This window comes from Herpailurus yagouaroundi, unplaced genomic scaffold (genome assembly GCF_014898765.1).
Source record: "Herpailurus yagouaroundi ecotype Mexico unplaced genomic scaffold, PumYag 188, whole genome shotgun sequence".
In the NCBI taxonomy this organism is placed as follows: Eukaryota; Metazoa; Chordata; class Mammalia; order Carnivora; family Felidae; genus Herpailurus; species Herpailurus yagouaroundi.
The window spans coordinates 22,247,980-22,267,761 of NW_024412419.1; the positions used below are offsets into that span (position 1 = coordinate 22,247,980).

The following is a 19,782-nucleotide window of genomic DNA, read 5'->3' on the forward strand; positions in this document are numbered from 1 at the left end:
ACACACACACACACACACGGACGTGGGGCACATGCACTGTGGAGGGCGCGCGCACACACACGAATACGCAGAGGGGCTTGGTAGAGCCATCAATGAGGTCGAGTCTGGGGCCAGGGAACTCTGGGTGGGCCGGACAGAACAGCAGTATTGAAAAAAGGACACCACGGGCACAATTAGGTTTTGGCCTTTAGTCTGAAAAAGTGTTGATTGAAAGTGTACAACAGAGAGCGGGTGCAAGCGGCTGGGGGCCATGGAGCCGCCAATAAAAAAGAATGTCCTTAAATAAAGTTCACAGAGTAAAAACCAGAACCGCCAGTCTTCCCTCCAACACAACAGAGCACAGGCACAGAACCGGTGATGAGCCCCAAGGAGCAAGGAGAAGGCCAGGGAAGACAGCAGAGGCTCCCAGGCTGCTGTGTGGAGGGAGAGCCCTCTTTGGAATGGGCTGAGTAAAGCCACCCAGCTCCCCCTGCACACCTCATAACCACTGCTAAGGCTAAAGGAAAAAGACAAAACTCAGTCTCAGGTCCAGAGGGCTCAGAAAACAGTCTAGGTGGGCAGGGGTCTGGACAACCGTTAGTCCCGCTTGGCTTTCTTCTTATTGTCACTGTTGCCATTTTCTTCAGCCCCCTCAGAAGAGAGCACCTCCTCCAGTTTCCGCTTGCCACTCTCTGGCTGAAGTTCTGCTGTGTTTCGGGGCTTGAAGCAAATGATGATGCAGGTCATGTTGTCACACCCTGTACCGTCCCCAGAAGTATCTGGTGCCAGGCACTGATCCAGCAGCTACAAAAGGGACAGGGCAGCTCAGCTTCAGGGTTTGAATACCCTCCTAGGAACCTAAGCCCCCACAAGAGGGCTGACTGTGCTGAGACAGGGTGGCAGAAGGAGGGGAACAGGCAACAGATGTCCCAAAACAGGCCACTTGCTAGCTTAAGAGGCATGAGGATATGTTAGGAAAATGAAGGAAGGTGGAACTTTCTAGTTAGGGTTTGGCATCAGTCGGTAATTAAGGATACTTCCCAGCTCTGGTCTTAGCTCTGGTCCAAAGACAAAACCTTGGCTATGCAGACCAGACACCCTCTTCTCCTCCACCCTGGCACTCACCTCTTCCACAATGGATGACAATAACCGAAGCTCCCCATTTTCATCACGCTGACTGATCTTTGATTGAATAAAGTCTATAACTTCCTGGCTGCTCATCACATTCCTGGGGTCAAAAACAATACTCTTCTTTAGTCCCAACAAAGCAGAATAGAGGAGTGTAGAGAGAGGTGATAGCCCCCCAGGACCAATGCAAATACCTACAAAGATATCTTTAGCTCTGCCTTAGGCTTGGGGGTTTTGACACCAAGGTGTCTGCCTAGACTCTAATTCTAGAGCAGCTTGAGAAAAGGTGCTGAATGCAGCCATTAGAGGGATGATAAAACCAAACCAGCTCAGAGACCTGTAAGAGAAGTAATGCTGCATAAAAGAGGGAATTTTAGGGCATTCCGCTGGTGCTCACCATATGCCATCACAGGCAATGACCATGAATTCGTGGTCGTCAGTGAGAGTCAGCACCTTGATGTCAGGAAGGGCTGAAATCATCTGTTCCTCAGGTGGCAAGTTCTTATTTCTCTTGTAGAAGTGGTCTCCTGAAGTAAAGGAATGGCTGGTTGATGAGTAGTTTAGGCACTCCCCACAGACCTGTACTTAGGGCTGGTCAAGCCTTGCCATTCATTTCCCTTCTTGGCAAAGTTCCATAATCTAAGTGAACGAAAAACTGTGTTCCAGTTTTTCTAGTTGCAGCCCTATTTTCAGGCTGCTAAACCTTAGGTAGGCCACTCACCTTTTTCATCATCCAAAAATGACAGCTATCTTACCTATCTCACGGAGATGTTTTAAGGACAGAGGTAATAATAGATACCAAAGTACTTGGCAAGGTACATGGGCCTATTAAGATTAAAGTTTGCTACTAGGTAGTCTGAAAGAGAGAGTAAGACCCCAGAAGTCTTTCCCATGCTTTCCTGGCCCTTACCAATGGCTCTGGAGAGGTTGAGGCCCCCGTTGACTCGCCCATCCATGGTGACCTTGCCACCAGCATTCTTGATGCGTGCTAGCTCCACTTCATCCTCTGGTTTGTGGTCATAGGACATGTCTAAAGCTTTGCCAGCCTCAGACACCACACAACGAGAGTCTCCCGCATTGGCTACAATCAACTGCTTCCCTCGTATCAGGGCCACCACCGCTGTTGTGCCGCTGTCAGAGCCAGGCTTAAGAGGAAGAAAGGAAGCATCATGGGAGCTTCTGGACACAAGCTCCTCATTGGTGCTCCCCAACCATTCACTTATGCTTTCTTCTCTCACTGGGACCACCAAGAGAGCTTTAACAAACAGGAGAGGCATGAACTTATAATCTTTCCAAAGACGAGAGCATGCTCTTTCTTTTCTGAGCTAATTTTACCCTGAAGACCTAGTTCCACTTGTAGCATAAATCCCTGCATCACCAGGACTTCAGTACTAAGGCAGCAAGGAGATCCCCTGTCACCAAATAACAATCAGGGGAATTACATTTGCCTCTTGGCTTTTCCAGACTCATTGCTCCCCTTCCCTACACACCTCCTCTTTGCCTTCCATGCCAGGCACCATCATCTCCTCTTCTTCCTCGTCTTCTTCAGCCTCCTCAGTGTCATCCTCATCTTCCTCATTCTCTGCTTCTTCACTGCTGTAGCCATCCTCTTCCTCACTGCATTCCTGCCAGAGGGATGATCCCAGGCTGCTGAGACTGGGATGACCCCCTGCCCCCCTCCCCCCAACTTGTACTCAGAACCAAGAGCCCGGCCTGAACACGGATTCTGAGAACAATGAAAGATACAACTATATGATCATGATAGAAAAATCCAGGGGAGGGGAGAGGGCCAGATGGGTATAACTGATATCCTAAACTGGGTTCGGAAGTCACGAATAGTAAGTCCTGCAAAAGGCCAGGGCTCTCAGCCAAAAGCACCTTTCAGGCAACATGGCCAGAAAATAAGTGGCTCAGAGAAGGAAATATCCAAATATCTAAAGTAACAATCCCTACCTTCCTGTTCTCTCTTGGAGACAGACTCTGGGGCGCCTGGGGTGGCTCAGTCGGTTAAGCATCTGACTTCAGCTCAGGTCATGATCTCACGGTTCGTGAGTTTGAGCCCTGCACTGAGCTCTTTGCTGACAGCTCAGAGCCTGGAGCCTGCTTCAGATTCTGTGTCTCCCTCTCTCTCCACCCTTCCTCTGCTCACACTATCTCTCTCTCTCTCAAAAATAAACATTAAAAAAAAATAATAATATAATAAAAGACAGACTCTGAAAAGCTAGAACTAGATCTGTATGTTATAGTATCGACAAAGGAAGAGGTTAGAGGGCTAATGGTTCCTATGTTGGTGGAGATAATGAATTCAAGAAAAACCTGGAATATAGGCCTTGGGGGTTGCTGTAAAAATAGGAGAAGATGGTGGGCACCAAGCTTAGTAGAGCATGCAACTCTTGATCTTGGGGTTTTGAGTTTAAGCCCCACGGTGGGTGTAGCAATTACTTAAAAAAAAAAAGAGAGAGAGAGAGAGAAGGAAAGGAGTTGAAAGCTATGTATGGTAACCAAACAGGCCTTTTCTGCAAATTCAGTATCTGTCTGCTCCCACTGGCCCTTACCTCACTGTCTTCCTCTTCCTCCTCTGCCTCATCTGACTCATCCTCACTGTCCTCAAAGAACTTGGACTTAGCAATTCGAGGCAGCTTGTCAGAGGCTGAAGAGCAGGAAGGCCCAGCCTCACCAGTGGGAGTGCCAGGTTCGCCACCTTGGCCTGCCTCAGTCCCACGTTCTGAGTTGGAGGAAAGGCCTGTGTGGGCCTTGGCTGTGGGGCCATTTTCCTCTGAAGAAGTTTCCCTAGATGGGTCCTCAGGTCCGGCTTCCCCATTGAGGCCCTGGGACCCTGGTTCCTCGCCTGTCCCAGCTCCAGATTTGCTGTGGGGAGCACCCTTGTGACAGTTCTGCCCGTAGCGCGTGAGCAGCTCTTCAATAGTCATGGTAGCCTCTTCATGCAGCAGCGCAGCTTCCTCATTGTCCACTGCAGGGAAGAGGCTGAATCAGTACCCCCACACCAGACTCTTCATAGGACCAGTCCTTTTTCCTGCCTCCCAGCCTTTGGAGGCCTGAGTTCCAACTTCCCCACTCCCTGGGGTCTCAGAAGACCCCTTTGGTTTCTTCTCAGATAACGTCTGCCTGCATAGACTTCCTTTAGTCTTTGAGTTTCACCCTCTTCTTAGTCAAAGGAACACTAGTTACTATAGTTCTCTTATCACCTCTTATTTTTGAGTGATAAGTAGAAATGTCATTATGGCTGAGGACCCAGGAAGCCCACAATGCTAGTCTTAGGCCTACAGCCCAGGCTTAAGGACTGGCTGCTGAGGCTAATGACAACTCCTGTCTAGAAAAAAAAGGTCATATAAACATTAACAGGAACCAGAGAGACCCTACCACAATGACAAAATATATATAAAATGCTTACAACTATGGACACTAGGCACACAGGTTAATTTTTTCTCCCTTCATAACCTCATGTAGTGTAGCAGAACATAAGGTTCTCTAATGTGGGGACTCCCCAAGTCCCTATGAAGTCACCCTCTCTTAGAATTGACACTGAAATAATATATATTAAAGAAGAGTTCTTTAAAATGCAGATTTCCTCTCAAACAAGGGATGCCAGCAACACTCACCATCATCTTCATCAGCTACTTTTTCTTTTTCATCCTCATCCTCAGTGGGTCGCCCTGCAATCTGTGCCAACTCCTTTATGACTTCCTCAGTGGTCAGTTTGGCATCAATAGCCAAGAAGGCATCTTCTAATGCCTGGATGTAAGCAAAAGAGTATAAGGCAAGTGTCAGAAAAAGTACAGGAGGTACAAAATAAATTGCCTATATACAATCTGGGTACAAAAATGGCATGCAAGTTACAGGGTGATCTGCCACATGAGGAGACACTCACATATAAATAAAAACCAGTTCAGAGACCTGGGAATAATGAGGCAACTCTAAGAAGGCTCAAGTGAGGATAAGCTTGTTTGGGGCATAGAATTCTTTAAGAAATGCAGTAAGCAGGGGCGCCTGGGTGGCTCAGTCGGTTGGCGGCTGACTTCGGCTCAGGTCATGATCTCGCGGTCCGTGAGTTCGAGCCCCGCGTCGGACTCTGTGCTGACAGCTCAGAGCCTGGAGCCTGTTTCAGATTCTGTGTCTCCCTCTCTCTGACCCTCCCCCGTTCATGCTCTGTCTCTGTCTCAAAAATAAATAAACGTTAAAAAAAAAAAAAAAAAGAAATGCAGTAAGCAGCAGCTTACCGGCAACAAGAAAGGAAAAACCACAGGACTGGAAAATAAGGGAGATCCTACAGAAGTAGAGAAGGAGCATTACAATAAGACAGACCTTTTGTAGCTTGCCTTCTTTGTAGGCCTTCTGATCTTTGATGATATCAGGAAGATATTTGGCACAGTACAAGGCAACTTCCTCCCCTAGGAAACAGGTAAGGTCACCCAGAGCACTGCTTCCCACATATAAAGTTATATAATATTTACATGCCATACTGGACTGAATCCCAAGGGTTGAAGAAATGAATATCTTATACAACTGAAAGACAACTTACACTTTTAACTTATACAATTTGAAAGACAACTGTTTAGGAAGTTCTGATCCAGAAAATGGATTTCACCATCAACTCTCTCAGGGCTATGTTAATATACTTTTTGTCTTTTCTTACCTGCATACTTAATTCTCAGTGGAAAAAAGATAACTTGTAATATAGGAAGAGGCTTTTCGGATTAAAACAAGGTCTGGTGAGATTATAAACCAATACAATATCCAGTTAGGAAGGTAGAATGACAGAATAGAGAAAAACAGCACTAGGAATGGAAACGATATCTTACAACCAGAACCTTGGAAAGGAAAAGAACAAAGGACCTGTTCTTGCCCTCTAAAGTCTAGAACTAGGGTTCAAGAATGTCACCAATATGATCTGCTACCATTACCTCCATGTCCATCATAGACAGAAAACATTGCTGTCTCACTGTCCAGCTCAGGAATACAGTTGTGAGCATCCTAGGAAAAAGAGAGTATAATTAGCATTTCTCAAGATCAAAGGATGTTCTTCCTTGTGCCACCTCACTCAGGTCATGAGGATTTCCTTCACACCTTAATCTCACTAACCCTTCCCTGGCTGAACTACATGGCCTAGAAATAAGAAAGGAAATGGGATGATAAAATAAGAAAAGAAATACAGGGGAGGGAGAAAGGAAGCAAGGCAAGGGAGGGAAGCAGAGGAGGAAAGGAAGGGAGAGAAATGAATCAGTTCACTTTCTCTGCAGTCTAGCAGCCTCAGCCTAGGAGATCTCGGAGTCCAGATGGCAGAATGTTTGACTGTTGGAACTCTAGACCTGACCCGTTTGGTTTGCGGCAACTATGGGAAGAACCAGAATAAAGGCTTTAAAGTCTCTTCCAGACCCATTCTATGAATCCGTGAACTTCAAGGAAGAAAATCCTAGGGAAGATAGCAAAAAGAGACCTGAGGGCATTACCAATCTGAAAAGTTTCTGGGAGAATCCTAAAACAGCCTAAGAGAAAGCACTAGGAATTTGTAAAACTATATACACTTATACTGCCACTTTCCCAAAGCACCATCTAAATAAATTATTCCCTCTTCTAAGTTTAACTCACTCATGAAGTTGCCCTCAGGCTAGGCAGAGGATATATTTACAAAAGAATCTTCCCAATAAATAATATTCTTAAAACTATACTGTGCTTAGATTTTGTTAACTAAAATGTACAATATCCCATATGATCAGCCTTCCCACCTCCTACCCCCAGATGGAAATGACATATCATTCAACACTGATGGCATAGTACACCTGAAGAGAAGTCTGCAATGGCCCTGCTGCAACAACATCATGGTTGGAAGGCTGGAACTGATCAAATTCTTCTAATCACAAAACTCTGCCACCCTAAACAAATATTCTAGTCTGTGCCATAGTTCAAGCCAAGACCACTGAACCTAGGTGAGCATGTGCTGCAGCTTACTCTGCCCCATCTGGGAAAACAACCCCACCTCTCTTTTAGGTACTTTCTACAAACAAAAAGAATGCAATCAGCTATTTACTTTGATTGATTATCCCTGTGTAAGTCAATGGTTCTCCTCCTCTTTCTGGCATTTAAAATTTTTCTAGTTGTATCAATACTTAGGAAATCAGTGCAGTGGTTCTTCTGTTGTCCCTGAAATAAGACTATGCCTTCGTTATACAAACCTAGAAAATAAAAGCTATTGTTCTTAAGTTTATTTATTTTGAGAGAGAGAGAGAGAGAGGGCATGCGTAGGAGAGGGGCAGAGAGAGAATCCCAAGCAGGCTCTGCGCTGTCAGCACAGAGCCTGATGCGGGAGCTCAAACTCCCAAACCGTGAGATCATGACCTGAGCCGAAATCAAGAGTCGGACACTTAACCGACTGAGCCACCCAGGCACCCTAAAAATAAAAGCTATTTTTAAGGTAGTAAATGAGAGAATGGAAAAATAGCTATTTTGTATTTCCCTCTCATTGATTCCAGGAAAAAGTGTCCCAGAATCTAACGGGCTGCCATGGAGGGCACACAATGGCCTATCTAAGGTTGTCAATAACTGCCTCTGAGTCTCATCCCCAGGATCCAGAGAGCACTACCAACCACACATCATCTTCACCCTCTCCCAACCACTCCACCACCAGCCACACTGCCCTCCCTTCCGTCTAAGCCAGGGTTAGACCTTACTGAACCTACTTCTTCTCTCCATCTTTTGACCTATATGACTATCTATTGCTCCAACATCCTCCACCAGTGGTTCTCAGACTTCATTTGTTCATTCACTCATTTCTTCACCAAATATCTGACTATCCGCTATGTCCCAGGATCAGTTCTGGGTATTTGGAATATATCAGTGAATAAAATGAAGATCTGCACTTCATAAAAAACCTTACATTCTCATGAGGGAAATACACATAAACACAATAATAGGTAAATCATATAGCATTACGATATAACACTTACAGAAAGAGGATGGTGCTATGGAATAAAGAAAAGGCAGAACGGAGGAGGACCGGGTTGGATTATAGAAAAGTGACGGGAGAACTGAATTGGCAAAGGCATGAGTGTGTAAAGGCTTGCTAAAGCCATAAGAAACTATACCTCAGCAGTCACTACCTAAGTCGTGCTGTGAGTATCTAATGAGTTTTGGCAAAACAGTTGTGTCATATTGACGTTGACTTTAATTCTGATGATTTTGTAGTATGGTTTGTTGGCATGGAAGTTATGCCCAGTTCTGTTTGTACACATTTAGGTAACATTAAATTAAAATTGTTTTAGTGAAATCTGGAGTTCCACAAGTATTGCTTTCCTTAAAAAAAAAAAAAAAAAAAAAAAAATTCATGGAAGATCTCCAAGATATTTTGTTAAATAAAGAAAACAAAGTGCAGAAGGAAAGCAAGTACAGAATGCTATATTTAGTAAACTGCTTTTGTGTAAGAAGAGGGAGCATGGAATAGATATTTGTCTTCTCACACTGTAATACCATACGGATATACAGAAAACTAAGAAAAGCAGGTTAACTGTGGGATGGGAGCAAGACTGAGCCATGGGAATGGTTAGCTTTTTCAAAAGTAAATTAAATATTTTTAGGAGACTCAATATTTCACTGAAATTTGAGAAATTAGTCCAACTAATTCCACTTTTTTGATAGGGGAGGGAAGAGCAGTCTTCTTGTCCACTGCTTCCCAGTGGAATAGGACAATCAATCGGTCTTTCTCTGTCCTGCAATGCCACTCTAAGTCAAAGCTGCACCATCTCTTTTGAACCCACAACTCTATTCAAATTACCTTTTTCACTTCCTCATCTACTTCTCACAAAAGCATTGAAGTAGATCTAATCTCAGTGAACATATGAAAAAATACTTAACCTCAACAGCAAAGAAATGAACATTAAAAACAAGGAAATATCCTTTTGTGCAAATTAAAATAATGGAAAAGATTAATAATAACCAGTGGTAATAAGAGTGAAGTAGGGGAGCCTGGGTGGCTCAGCTGGTTGAGCGTCCGACTTCAGCTCAGGTCACGATCTCACAGTCTGTGAGTTCAAGCCTCGCATCGGGCTCTGTGCTGACAGCTCAGAGCCTGGAGCCTGCTTCGGATTCTGTGTCTCCCTTTCTCTCTGCCCCTCCCCTGCTCACGCTCTGTCTCTCTCTCTCTCTCAAAAATAAACATTAAAAAAAAAAAAAAAGAGTTAAATAAAAACACATTCTCATATCCTGATCAGCAAGAATATAAATAGTACAGCCTTCCTGGAGCACAATTTGGTAATATGTATCAAAATTTCAAATGTGCATGCCCTTTGATACAGTAATTGGACTTCTAAAAGTTTATTTTATGGAAGTAATAAGACAAGGGTACAAGAATATGTATAATAATGTTCATTACAGCATTATTTATAGTAAAGAACAACTATAAACATCGAAATATCCATGAAGAGATTAGATTACAAGTAGTACATCCTTCCAAAAGAATACATGCAGTTATTAGAAACAAATATGCGTTGGGGTGCCTGAGTGGCTCAGTCGGTTAAGCATCCGACTTCAGCTCAGGTCATGATCTCACGGTTTGTGAGTTCGAGCCCCACGTCTGGCTCTGGGCTGACAGCTCAAAGCCTGGAGCCCACTTCGGATTCTGTGTCTCCCTGTCTGCCCCTCTACTGCTTGCACTCTGTCTCTTGCATTGTCTCAAAAATAAATAAACGTTAGAAATAAATAAATATGCGTTAATTTAGAAATAATTCCACAATATACTAAGTGACAAAAAGACAGGAAAAAAACCACACATATGCTAGAAATCTGGAAGACCACATTATGTATCAAACTGCATGGAGGGTAAGAGTTGGGTAATAATTATTCTGCTTTTCTACATTTAAAATTTTTGTACAATATGCCATATTATTCCAGTTTGAATGCTTATGACAGTAAAACGAACCTATGAACTGTCTTCTAAATTGCCACGCTGCTGAATTGCCACATGATCACTGGCCAGTTATCTCTTGGTGTGCCTCCATTTTCTCTTCAATGATAGAGGAATCATCCATAGATGATGCCCAACATAGATTCACCTTATACCTTGAGGTGTCAGTTCCTAGAACTACTCCACATTACCTTCCCTTCTACTGCCTGGTGAGTCTTTGGATCTATATTATCACCTGGAACTACCTTCTCTAAGCACTTTCATTTCCCCTTTTGCATCTCTGTTCATTGCCTCCATACCTTCACCTAGCCTTGCTTTTCTTTCTCTCTGACCCTTTCTGAGCCAGAGCCAAGTATTTCAACACTGTCTCTTAACAATCTAGAAAAACTCATCCAACCTCGTATAACCCGACCAACTGCTTTCTTTACACCTGAAATCAGAGCCACTAAGTATTGCTAGTCATAAAATGTCATGAAATCATGTTGGTTGTTTGTGCACCTACTTCCATCATTCAGCATTTTTTTAGTGTTTTGCATTGACACTTAAATATATTGACTGCAGCCAGTCATAAACCTTTCCCACACTGTTCAAGTTCTCAATGCTCTTCTTTCACTCTTAGCAGATGAGCTAACCTCTTGCTTTACTTAGATCAAGGTCACATATCAAGAACTACTTCATCATCTCTATTCTACCTCAAAATTTTCTACAGCTTTACTTAACCTCTCCTTCACTTCTGCCTCCAAAGCAGTGCTTCTCCCCCCCTTTTTTTTAATTCAACAAAGCATCCATTAAACCATTTATTGGAAACTGGTTAAAATGATCTCTCTTCTTATTTTTTATTTATGTATTTATTTTTTTTAAATGATCTTTTTAGATTTACATGCTTAAACTCCTGATCTCAAAACCTTTTCCTTCAAGATCTTACTACACAGAGCAGGCAATAACCATAACAGCAACCCAAATAGCTATTTTGCAGGCTTCATTTTTCCCAACTATTGTATATAATTAAATAGTAAAAACCGTGTCAGCTTTCTTGAAAGTTCTCGTGGGTTCTGTGAAGTTCCAGTTACCTGTTTCTATAGGATGCCTTTCTCCACTTCAAACTTAACATATATAAACAGAACCTCAGTAGTCTTCAAACACTCAGAACTTCCCCTACAGGTCTTATTTCTGTTCATGGAATCTTTCCTAGGCAACACTTAATACCAGACCTCCTTGACTTCCTGGCTCTCTTCCACCATCCATCACCAAGTCCTACTAAGTTTTCCTTCATGACTTTGTTCATGAATTACTTTACTCTTAATAGCATTTTATCTTCTCTCCTGCCTCTACTCTCTGCCCCTGTAGTCCAACCTACATACATCCAGATACCAGATTATACTTCCCAATATTTTACTGCTAGAAGCTTCAGTGGATTCTACTGCATATCAGATTAATTCCACATAACTTACAAGCAGTTAAAGGCACTCCTTTAACTCCTCATCATTCCTACCCATCTCTATAACCTAATCTCTTACCTTTCATACCATTCCCCAAAAGAAACTATTCCACTCTTGAACTGATCACCCCAACTTAGCAAGGTAGCAAGCATGCCTCAGTCTTCCCTCTTTCTAATATCCTTCTTCTTCTCCTTCCACTTTCCTCCTTTCCTTTTGTCCCATTTTATAAACTCTCCGTAAGGTCCAGTTAGTCTTACCAGCTCTAAGAAATCTTTCTCAGTCACACCAATACTCTGATCATTCCCCTCTCTAAACTCAGAATATACCATCTTGTATTATTATCCAGCATTCCATGGGGGAAAAGAGACTCTTAGGTCCCAAACTAGATTGTAAACCAGCATGAAAGCAAGGATGGTCTTAAATGTTTTTATAGCTTAAAAATAAATAAATAAATAAAGTCTTTACAGCTTTTGGGCCTAAAAGTAGGTTCTGCAACATCATAGGACTTCCATGTCTGTTTTTGACAGTGAGTCCCCAGTTGCCTCAGGACAAATACCTTATGGATGCCTCCTCCTTCATTTCCTACTCTAAACCCAGAGATGTATCATAAAACAATAACCACTGATAGTCTGGAGGAAATGACTCAGAACACACAGGTCACCTGAGTCAGGACTCTTAGGCCTTGCCTTACTTAAATCATGTATCACACAGAACCTTTTGACCTTCTAGACAACCAATGGATCTGTATGAATAAAAGCCTGGTTATCCTGCCTGATGTCAATCTCCTAAGGTTATAAATACATCCACAAAAGTTCCTGTTTTCATGGATGACCAGCCATTTAGATTTATGATGCATAAATTTATCTAAATCTTTACAAACTAAGATTAAAAGGTTGAAGGTGGTTGGGAACTACATTTTTGGTTTTAAAAAGTCAAGTATTACTATCTGACTTTTAAAATTATATGCATATATTACTTCAGTGCTACAGAATGAATGTTTTGTGTCTCCCTACAATTCCTATGTTGAAATGTAATCCCCAATGTGATGCTGTCTGGAGGTGGAGTGTTTGGGAGGTAATTAGGTCATGAGGGAGGAGCCCTCATGAATGAGATTAGTGCCCTTATAAAGAGACCCCAGAGAGCTCCCTTGCCTTGAAAATACATCTAGAAGGCAGCTATCTAGGAACCTGAAAGTGGGTCCTCAGCAGACACCTTAGTCTTGGATTTTGCAGCAGGATCTTGAAGATGTGTTTGTATATCCATGTTCACAGCAGCTTTATCCCTAACAGCTAAAAGGTAGAAACAACCTAAGTGTCCACCAACAGATGAATGGATAAAGAAAATGTGGTATACTCATACAATGGATACTATTCGGCCCTAAAAAGGAAGGACATTTTGACACATGCTATAACATGGATGAACCTTGAGGACATTATGCTAAGTGAAACAAACCAGTCACAAAATAACAAATGTGTCTTTCTATGAGGTACCTAGGATAGTCAAATTCATAGAAACCGGAAGTAGAATGGTTGCCAGGAGCTGGTGGCAAGGGGAATGGGGAGCTGTTTAACTGGTATAGAGTTTCAGTTTTGCAAGATGAAAACACTTCTGGAGACTGGTTGCCCAACAGTGTGAATACACTTAACACTACTGAACTGTACAATTTTTAAATGGTTAAGATAATAAATTTTGTTGTTTATTTTATCACAACTTAACATAAAATAATTAAACACACACACACACACACACACACACACACACACACAAACTTCCCACAAAGAAAAGCCCAGTCTCAGATGGCTTCACTGGTAAATTCTACCAGCTATTTTTTTTTTTAATTTTTTTTTTCAACGTTTATTTATTTTTGGGACAGAGAGAGACAGAGCATGAACGGGGGAGGGGCAGAGAGAGAGTGAGGCACAGAATCGGAAACAGGCTCCAGGCTCTGAGCCATCAGCCCAGAGCCCGACGCGGGGCTCGAACTCACGGACCGCGAGATCGTGACCTGGCTGAAGTCGGACGCTTAACCGACTGCGCCACCCAGGCGCCCCTCTACCAGCTATTTTTAAAAGAATGATACCAACTCTTCACAAACTCTTCCAATGTATAGAAAAGGAGGCAACACTTCCCAACTCATTCTATAAGGCCAGTGTTATCCCGATACCAAAGCCACACAGACATTACAAGAAAACTACAGACTTAATATCGTAAAACGTAGCAATACTCAACTGATTCTACAGATTCAGCACGAGCCCAATCAAAATTCCAAGTGCCTTTTGCACAGAAACTGACAAGCTGATCCTAAATTCATACAGAAATACAAGGGACCCAGAAAAGAAGAAACGATAAAAAGAACAAAGTTGGAAAACTCACACTCCTTAACTTTCCTAACTTCAAAACTTAACACAAAGCAATGGTAACCAAGAGAGTGTGGTACTGGCATAATAAGTAGATAGATCAATGAAACAGAATTAAGAGTCCAGAAATAAATTCCCATTATTTGTAGTCAAATGATCTTAACAATGATGCCAAGATAATTTAATGAGGGAAAAGAATGACTTTTAAAAAATAGTTTATGTTTATTTGTTTTTGAAGAGTGGGGGGAGCAGGCAGGGGCAGATAGAGAGGGGAAGACACAGAATCTGAAGTAGGCTCTGTGCTGAATCCAACAAAGGCTTGAACTCACAAACCATGGAATCATGACCTGAGCCAAAGTGGGCCGCTTAACCGACTGGACCACCCCGGCACCCAAAAGAATGACCTTTTTAACAAATGATGCTGGGACAAGTATATATCCATATGCAAAAGCATGAAACTGGACCTCTTCTTTACACCATTCACAAAAATTAATCTAAAATGGATGTAAGAGCTAAAATTATAAAACTCTTAATAGAGAAACTGGACTTCATCAAAATTGAAAGTTATCGTGCTTCAAAGGACACTAACAAGAAAGCAAAAAGGCACCCCACAGGAGAAAATCATATCTGATAAGGAAATTGTATCTAAAATATATAAAGAACTCTTACATCTCAATAAAAAGACAACCCAATAAAAATAGACAAAAGGATCTGAATAAACATTTCTCAAAAGATATATAAGTGGCAATTAAGACAAGAAAAGATGCTCAAACATAATAAGCTACCAGGGAAATACAATAACAACCACAATGAGATACCATTTCACACCCACTAAAATGGCTATAATAAAAAAGATGATAACAAGTGTAGGGAGGATGTAGAGAAATTGACACCCTCCTTCCTAGATTGCTGGTAAAAACGTAAAAGGGTGCAACCACTTTGCCAAAGAGTTAGGTAGGCATCTCCTCAAAATGTTAAACATGGAGTTACTGTATGATGCAGCAATTCCACTCCTAGTATATATTCAAGAGAAATAAAAACTTATTTCCACGCAAAAAAATTGTAAATGTAAGTTCATACCATCATTATTCATCATAGCCAAAATATGAAAATACAAATATCCATCAACTGATGAATGGATAAACAAAATGTCCACACAATGGAATATTATTCAGTAAAAAGAATGAAGTACCGATTCATGATACAACATGGATGACTCTTAGAAATATTGTTTAGTAAAAGAAGGCAGACATAAAAGGAGACATATGCCTAATTCCATTTATGTGAAATGTTAAAAATAGATAAATATATAGAATATCATGTAAATTAGTGGTTGCTAGGGATTAAAGGAAGGGAGATACGGAGTGACTGGTAATAGTTAAATTGTTTCTTCTTGGGGTGATAAAACTGTTCTAAGATTGATAGTGGTAATGGTTGTACAACTCTGAATATATTAACCATTGAAATGTACACTTTAAATGGATATGGCATGTGAATTACATCCCAATAAGATTCTTAAAAAAGAAGTCTGCATATAATTTTTTAAAGTTTATTTATTTTGAGAGAGCGTGCGTGTGCAAGTGGAGGAAGGGCAGAGAGAGGGAAAGAGAATCCCAAGCAGGATTCTCCACACTGTCAGCGTGGAGCCCCAATGTGGGGCTCAAACTCACACACTGTGAGATCATGACCTAAGCCAAAGTCGAATGCTTAACCAACTGTGCCACCCAGACACCCATATATACATTTTCAAGTACTATATATGATTAAAAGTTGATAGACTGCATCTTTGAACAGGATCTAAAGGGAAACCAAAAACTCCATTGAAATCAGTACTCCGTTTAAAGCATGTCATTACACATCAGTGATGCTTCAAGTTCAGTTCTAAAGGTTTATGCTTCCAGACAGCACAATTTTAAATAACAGCTCACAATGGCAAGAACTACTGACCAGATCTATTAAACTTCCACACTCGAATTCAAAGCACAGTTCCTTACCTTACCTCTCAAAGTACAATTCCAAGATGATAACCCAATAGAGGATCAGGGTGGAGAAGCAGTAGTAACATCTGCTATGTGATTGGGCGATAGAAATAACTTATGTAAAATATTCTTGAAATCTTGAGGAATAAAATCTGATTGTAACTTCCTGTTGCTTAAGAACTTACAAAGGAATCATATAGTAGAAAACAATTTCTCCATATGCGTGGATATGTATTTGATTTCATGTCATACTATCTCTGAATTGTGAAGAATAGTTACGACATGCTAATCAAATGCCCTTTTATAAAAGTTGCTTAACTGCATCCTAGACAAAGGAATTCTGATCTGGTTCAATAAATAAAAAGTGCTTTAAGATACAGAGATGAGGCCCTAATCTAAGAATCAAACAATACATGTTCTTCAGCCTCAGATACCCTCTCTTAAGTGGAACCCCACAGCATTCTTGTGGTATCCCATTTTATATTTTGCCCCATTAATACAATTGTTGAAACAGTCATGTAGGTATCTTAAGAATTTTCTGCTTAACACGCTCTACATTCAATTCTAGGTGACCCCTGTATGACCACTAATAAGCCAGTTTCTATATGGCAATAAACAGCTAGTCTACTCAAAAGTGTATCCTAGGTATTGATAGTGCCTTTTAAAGAAGGCAAATATATTTCACAGAATTAAAAAGAAAAAAATTTAACTCCCCATAGAAAGCAGTTTTGTCACTTCCAGAGAACCTCACAACCCAAAAGTATCCATGTCCCTTAAAACTACATCAACTCAAACTATTTTCAGATTTGATTTCTCATTAGCCACCAAAAACTCAGAGCCTTTCCAAATATATTTCTCAGGCACCCTTCCACAACCTACCTGTTAACCCCCAAAATACATACCTCAACCAGCTTGAGGATCCCTCCAAACCATGGAGAAGGAAGAAGGGAAGGGAACATCAACTGTGGTATTTTGTTTACCCCTCCTCAAAACACCCTGGTTCCACAGCAAGAGGGGCTGGAGAGAGGCAGAAAGTATAAAATGCCAGCTATTGATAGTTGCCATCCTTGCCTCAAGAGAAGGGGTAAAACAGTACTAAGACTGAATCTATTCGTCAATCAGGATTTGAGCAACCTCTTGTAATGTGTATTGGCATGAAAAACTTACCTCAAAGGAATCATTAGGACCAAGCAATTAAGGTCAACATACTTAATAAACTGGTGGAATTGAGTCCTAAAGCTTAAGAGGAACAGGTGTGTACACTTTCTGAAAAGATAAGATTCACTAAGAGGCTACAGGTCATAGTTATTTTCTTGCCATAGCAAAGAAACTATGTTATAGTTTGGACAGAAAGGAATCAAAGTCAGAAGGAAAACTACTGATGTAGCACAAAACTACTTGATATAGCCCCACGCAGGGCTTCAAGAGGGTCTAGTTAAGTATATTTAACCATTCAAACGAAGGTAAATTCAGAAATAGCTTAATAGGAAGATTTTAAAACCCGAACTGGTTACCTCTCAGGAAGACTAGGATCTAAGGAATAGTCTAACAAGATCTCTACAAACCAAACAGCTGGTGATGGAAAAAGTCCTTTTCTAATTACCAGAAGAGAAACCAAAAATAAAGGGAAATACCCTGCAGAGAAACAAACAGCACAGAACCACTGAGCAAACAACTTCGAAAACTAAATATCCAAACAACTCAGTTTGTAAAGAAAACTAGAAAAAAGGGTACCCCCAAAACAGAAAAACTGCAGCAGAGAGTGGAAAACAAGGACTGAGAAACCTGCCAGAAAAGCCTTTTCACAGTAACATGAGAAGAAAGTCACCTCAAATCTTACAATAGTAACAGAAAATGCCATAGAAATGGGACCTCCAGACTAGCAACTAACCCAAACCCCAACCTTACATTAAGGTTTTCCTTTTGAAGCTATATCCAAATATTTCTAACACTCAGACAATTACATTCACCAAGGACCCAGTAAGCTCAATGCTGAGCACCACACTGGAATATGAACGCTATGCTTCCGGTTGACACAGACGATAACAGTGTCCAATAAAGTGTCTTGAACAGTTTCATCCCACAGATTCTTTCCACCAAGAAATAAATGTCCTAACTTTTCTGGGCCTCAGTTTCTGAGCTGTAAAATGCGGGAGCCAAATTAGATGAGCTGAACCATAGGATCCCCTTCCTTCTTGAAATGTTATAGCTACTGACAGAATTGTTTAAAGTCTGCTGTGGGTATGAAAGTGGAGTCTGAGAACAAACCATTTAAGTTTATACTGTCATTCCAGAGCTAACCACAGGGAGGAGCGAGGGATTTGAAGACATTCCCGAGGGAGACACTATTAGGCTGTTAAACTGAAGCCCACCTAGTAAGTGGATAAACCCTTAATCCCAGAAATAATTAGAGCATTTCCCTGGCCCTTCTGCCTAGCTCTCACAACACTCTTCACAAAGACATGTCTTACACATGTCTTTCTACCTTTCCTTTCTACCATGGTTTTTCCTGTTCTCCTTGTAGTGTCACATCCATTTTGCCCAATATTACTCCTTTTTATCCAGAAAATTTCCACCTTTCCCTTTTATCCAGAAGAAATTTTCTAGAAAAGAAAAGTCAGTTCTTTACAGGTTAAAGTTCTTTATAGATTATGATGAAATGATTACAAATCAAGGAAACTATAAACTACAGTCAGCACAGGCAAATGACAATTACAGAGTAAGTTTCAGAAAAATCCCGAGGAAAAAAATATCAAGCATAATAAAAAAGTAATGATACCGAATGACAAAACTCAAGTTTTCCAAAGGTCGTAAAAGGCCCTGAAGAGAATACAAACGAGTGACAATTCTTAGGGGTCAGGACGAGCTTCTGAAATTAACATTCGGTGCCCAGAGCCAAGTAACTAGGTGTTGAGAATTTCAAACAGACTACTTGCCTAGGCTTCCTTTCACTGTCAAACTCCTCGTCTAAAAAGGCCTCTCACATCACATATTTAAGGCGGGGGGGGGGGGCCCAGTAGTCATTCCCGTCTATTCTCTTCGTCCTCGCAAAAGTAAATGAATAAATCGTCCCTCTTTTCATCTTAACTCCCACACTACACCTCACACTGTTTATGAGCCTGGAGGGCTGGGCTGGCAGAATAGGATGGCGCGAAGGCACGAGGAGAGGGCGGTCAGTGGGCGGAAGGTGCCTCTCCCCACATGGCCGAGCTCTCGCCGCCAAACTGGCCACCGGCACACGGTCCCCAAGCACCGGCAGTTCCCTCTCGGCCCCGGGCCCCCTCTCGCTGCCGCCCGTCAAACTGCCGCCGCAGCCAAAACTGCACGCTCCCGATAAGGACCCTTCCCTGGGGATGACCCCATCCCCCCGCTCCCTTTCTCCGTCAGGTTCCCGCCCTGCAGCGGCCCGCCTCTGGGCCTCTCCCGCCTCACCTCCATGGAGACGCGCCAGCCTTGCATGGCCGAGAAACCGTAGGGCAGCGGCAGGCGCGAGGCGCCGACCCCGTCCCCAGAGCACTTCACCGTGTTGGGTTGGGAGAGGTAGGCACCCATGGCGGCTGCTGGCCAGCGGCCTCAGGAGCAGGCGAGCGGGACGCGACCCGTGCCGGCGCCGGAGCCCCGGGGGCACGCGTGGCAGGAGCGGGCCCGGCAGTACGGCCGACACAAGGTGCCGGTGAAAGGCGCGAGGCCGGCCAGGAGGCGGTAACGGGACGGGAGCAGAGACGGAGCGGAAGCGGAAACGGCGCCGCTCCAGACCCCGCCCGGCCGGCGCGGCGCGGCACGGCGCGGCGCTGCGGGAAGTCATTTCCTTAGCAACTCGCCCCGCCCGCGGGGACAACGGCCCGCCCAACGGCCGCTCCCGCGAGACTGGCGCGGTCACGCCTACCAACGGTGGCTCAGCCTGCCACCCGCGGTTTCGCCAGAATTTGGCCCCCCGGAGCTGTCCCCTGCTGTCTCCCGCTATCCCCGCCCCACCTTCGCTGCCC

At 42.7% G+C, this 19,782-nt stretch overlaps 1 protein-coding gene across 1 annotated transcript; it reads right to left on the reverse strand.

The window, feature by feature from the left end:
- Positions 1 to 168: 168 nt before the first annotated feature.
- PPM1G (protein phosphatase, Mg2+/Mn2+ dependent 1G) lies at positions 169 to 19,550 on the reverse strand. The gene is made up of 10 exons (XM_040496346.1): positions 19,229 to 19,550; positions 6,030 to 6,099; positions 5,431 to 5,516; positions 4,728 to 4,860; positions 3,663 to 4,078; positions 2,598 to 2,732; positions 2,018 to 2,252; positions 1,505 to 1,634; positions 1,105 to 1,207; positions 169 to 783 (listed from the first exon to the last, which is right to left on the reverse strand). Exons 1-10 carry the CDS (start codon positions 19,346 to 19,348, stop codon positions 577 to 579), a joined length of 1,635 nt encoding a protein of 544 aa, XP_040352280.1. The 5' UTR covers positions 19,349 to 19,550; the 3' UTR covers positions 169 to 576.
- Between the last annotated feature and the right edge of the window lie 232 nt (positions 19,551 to 19,782).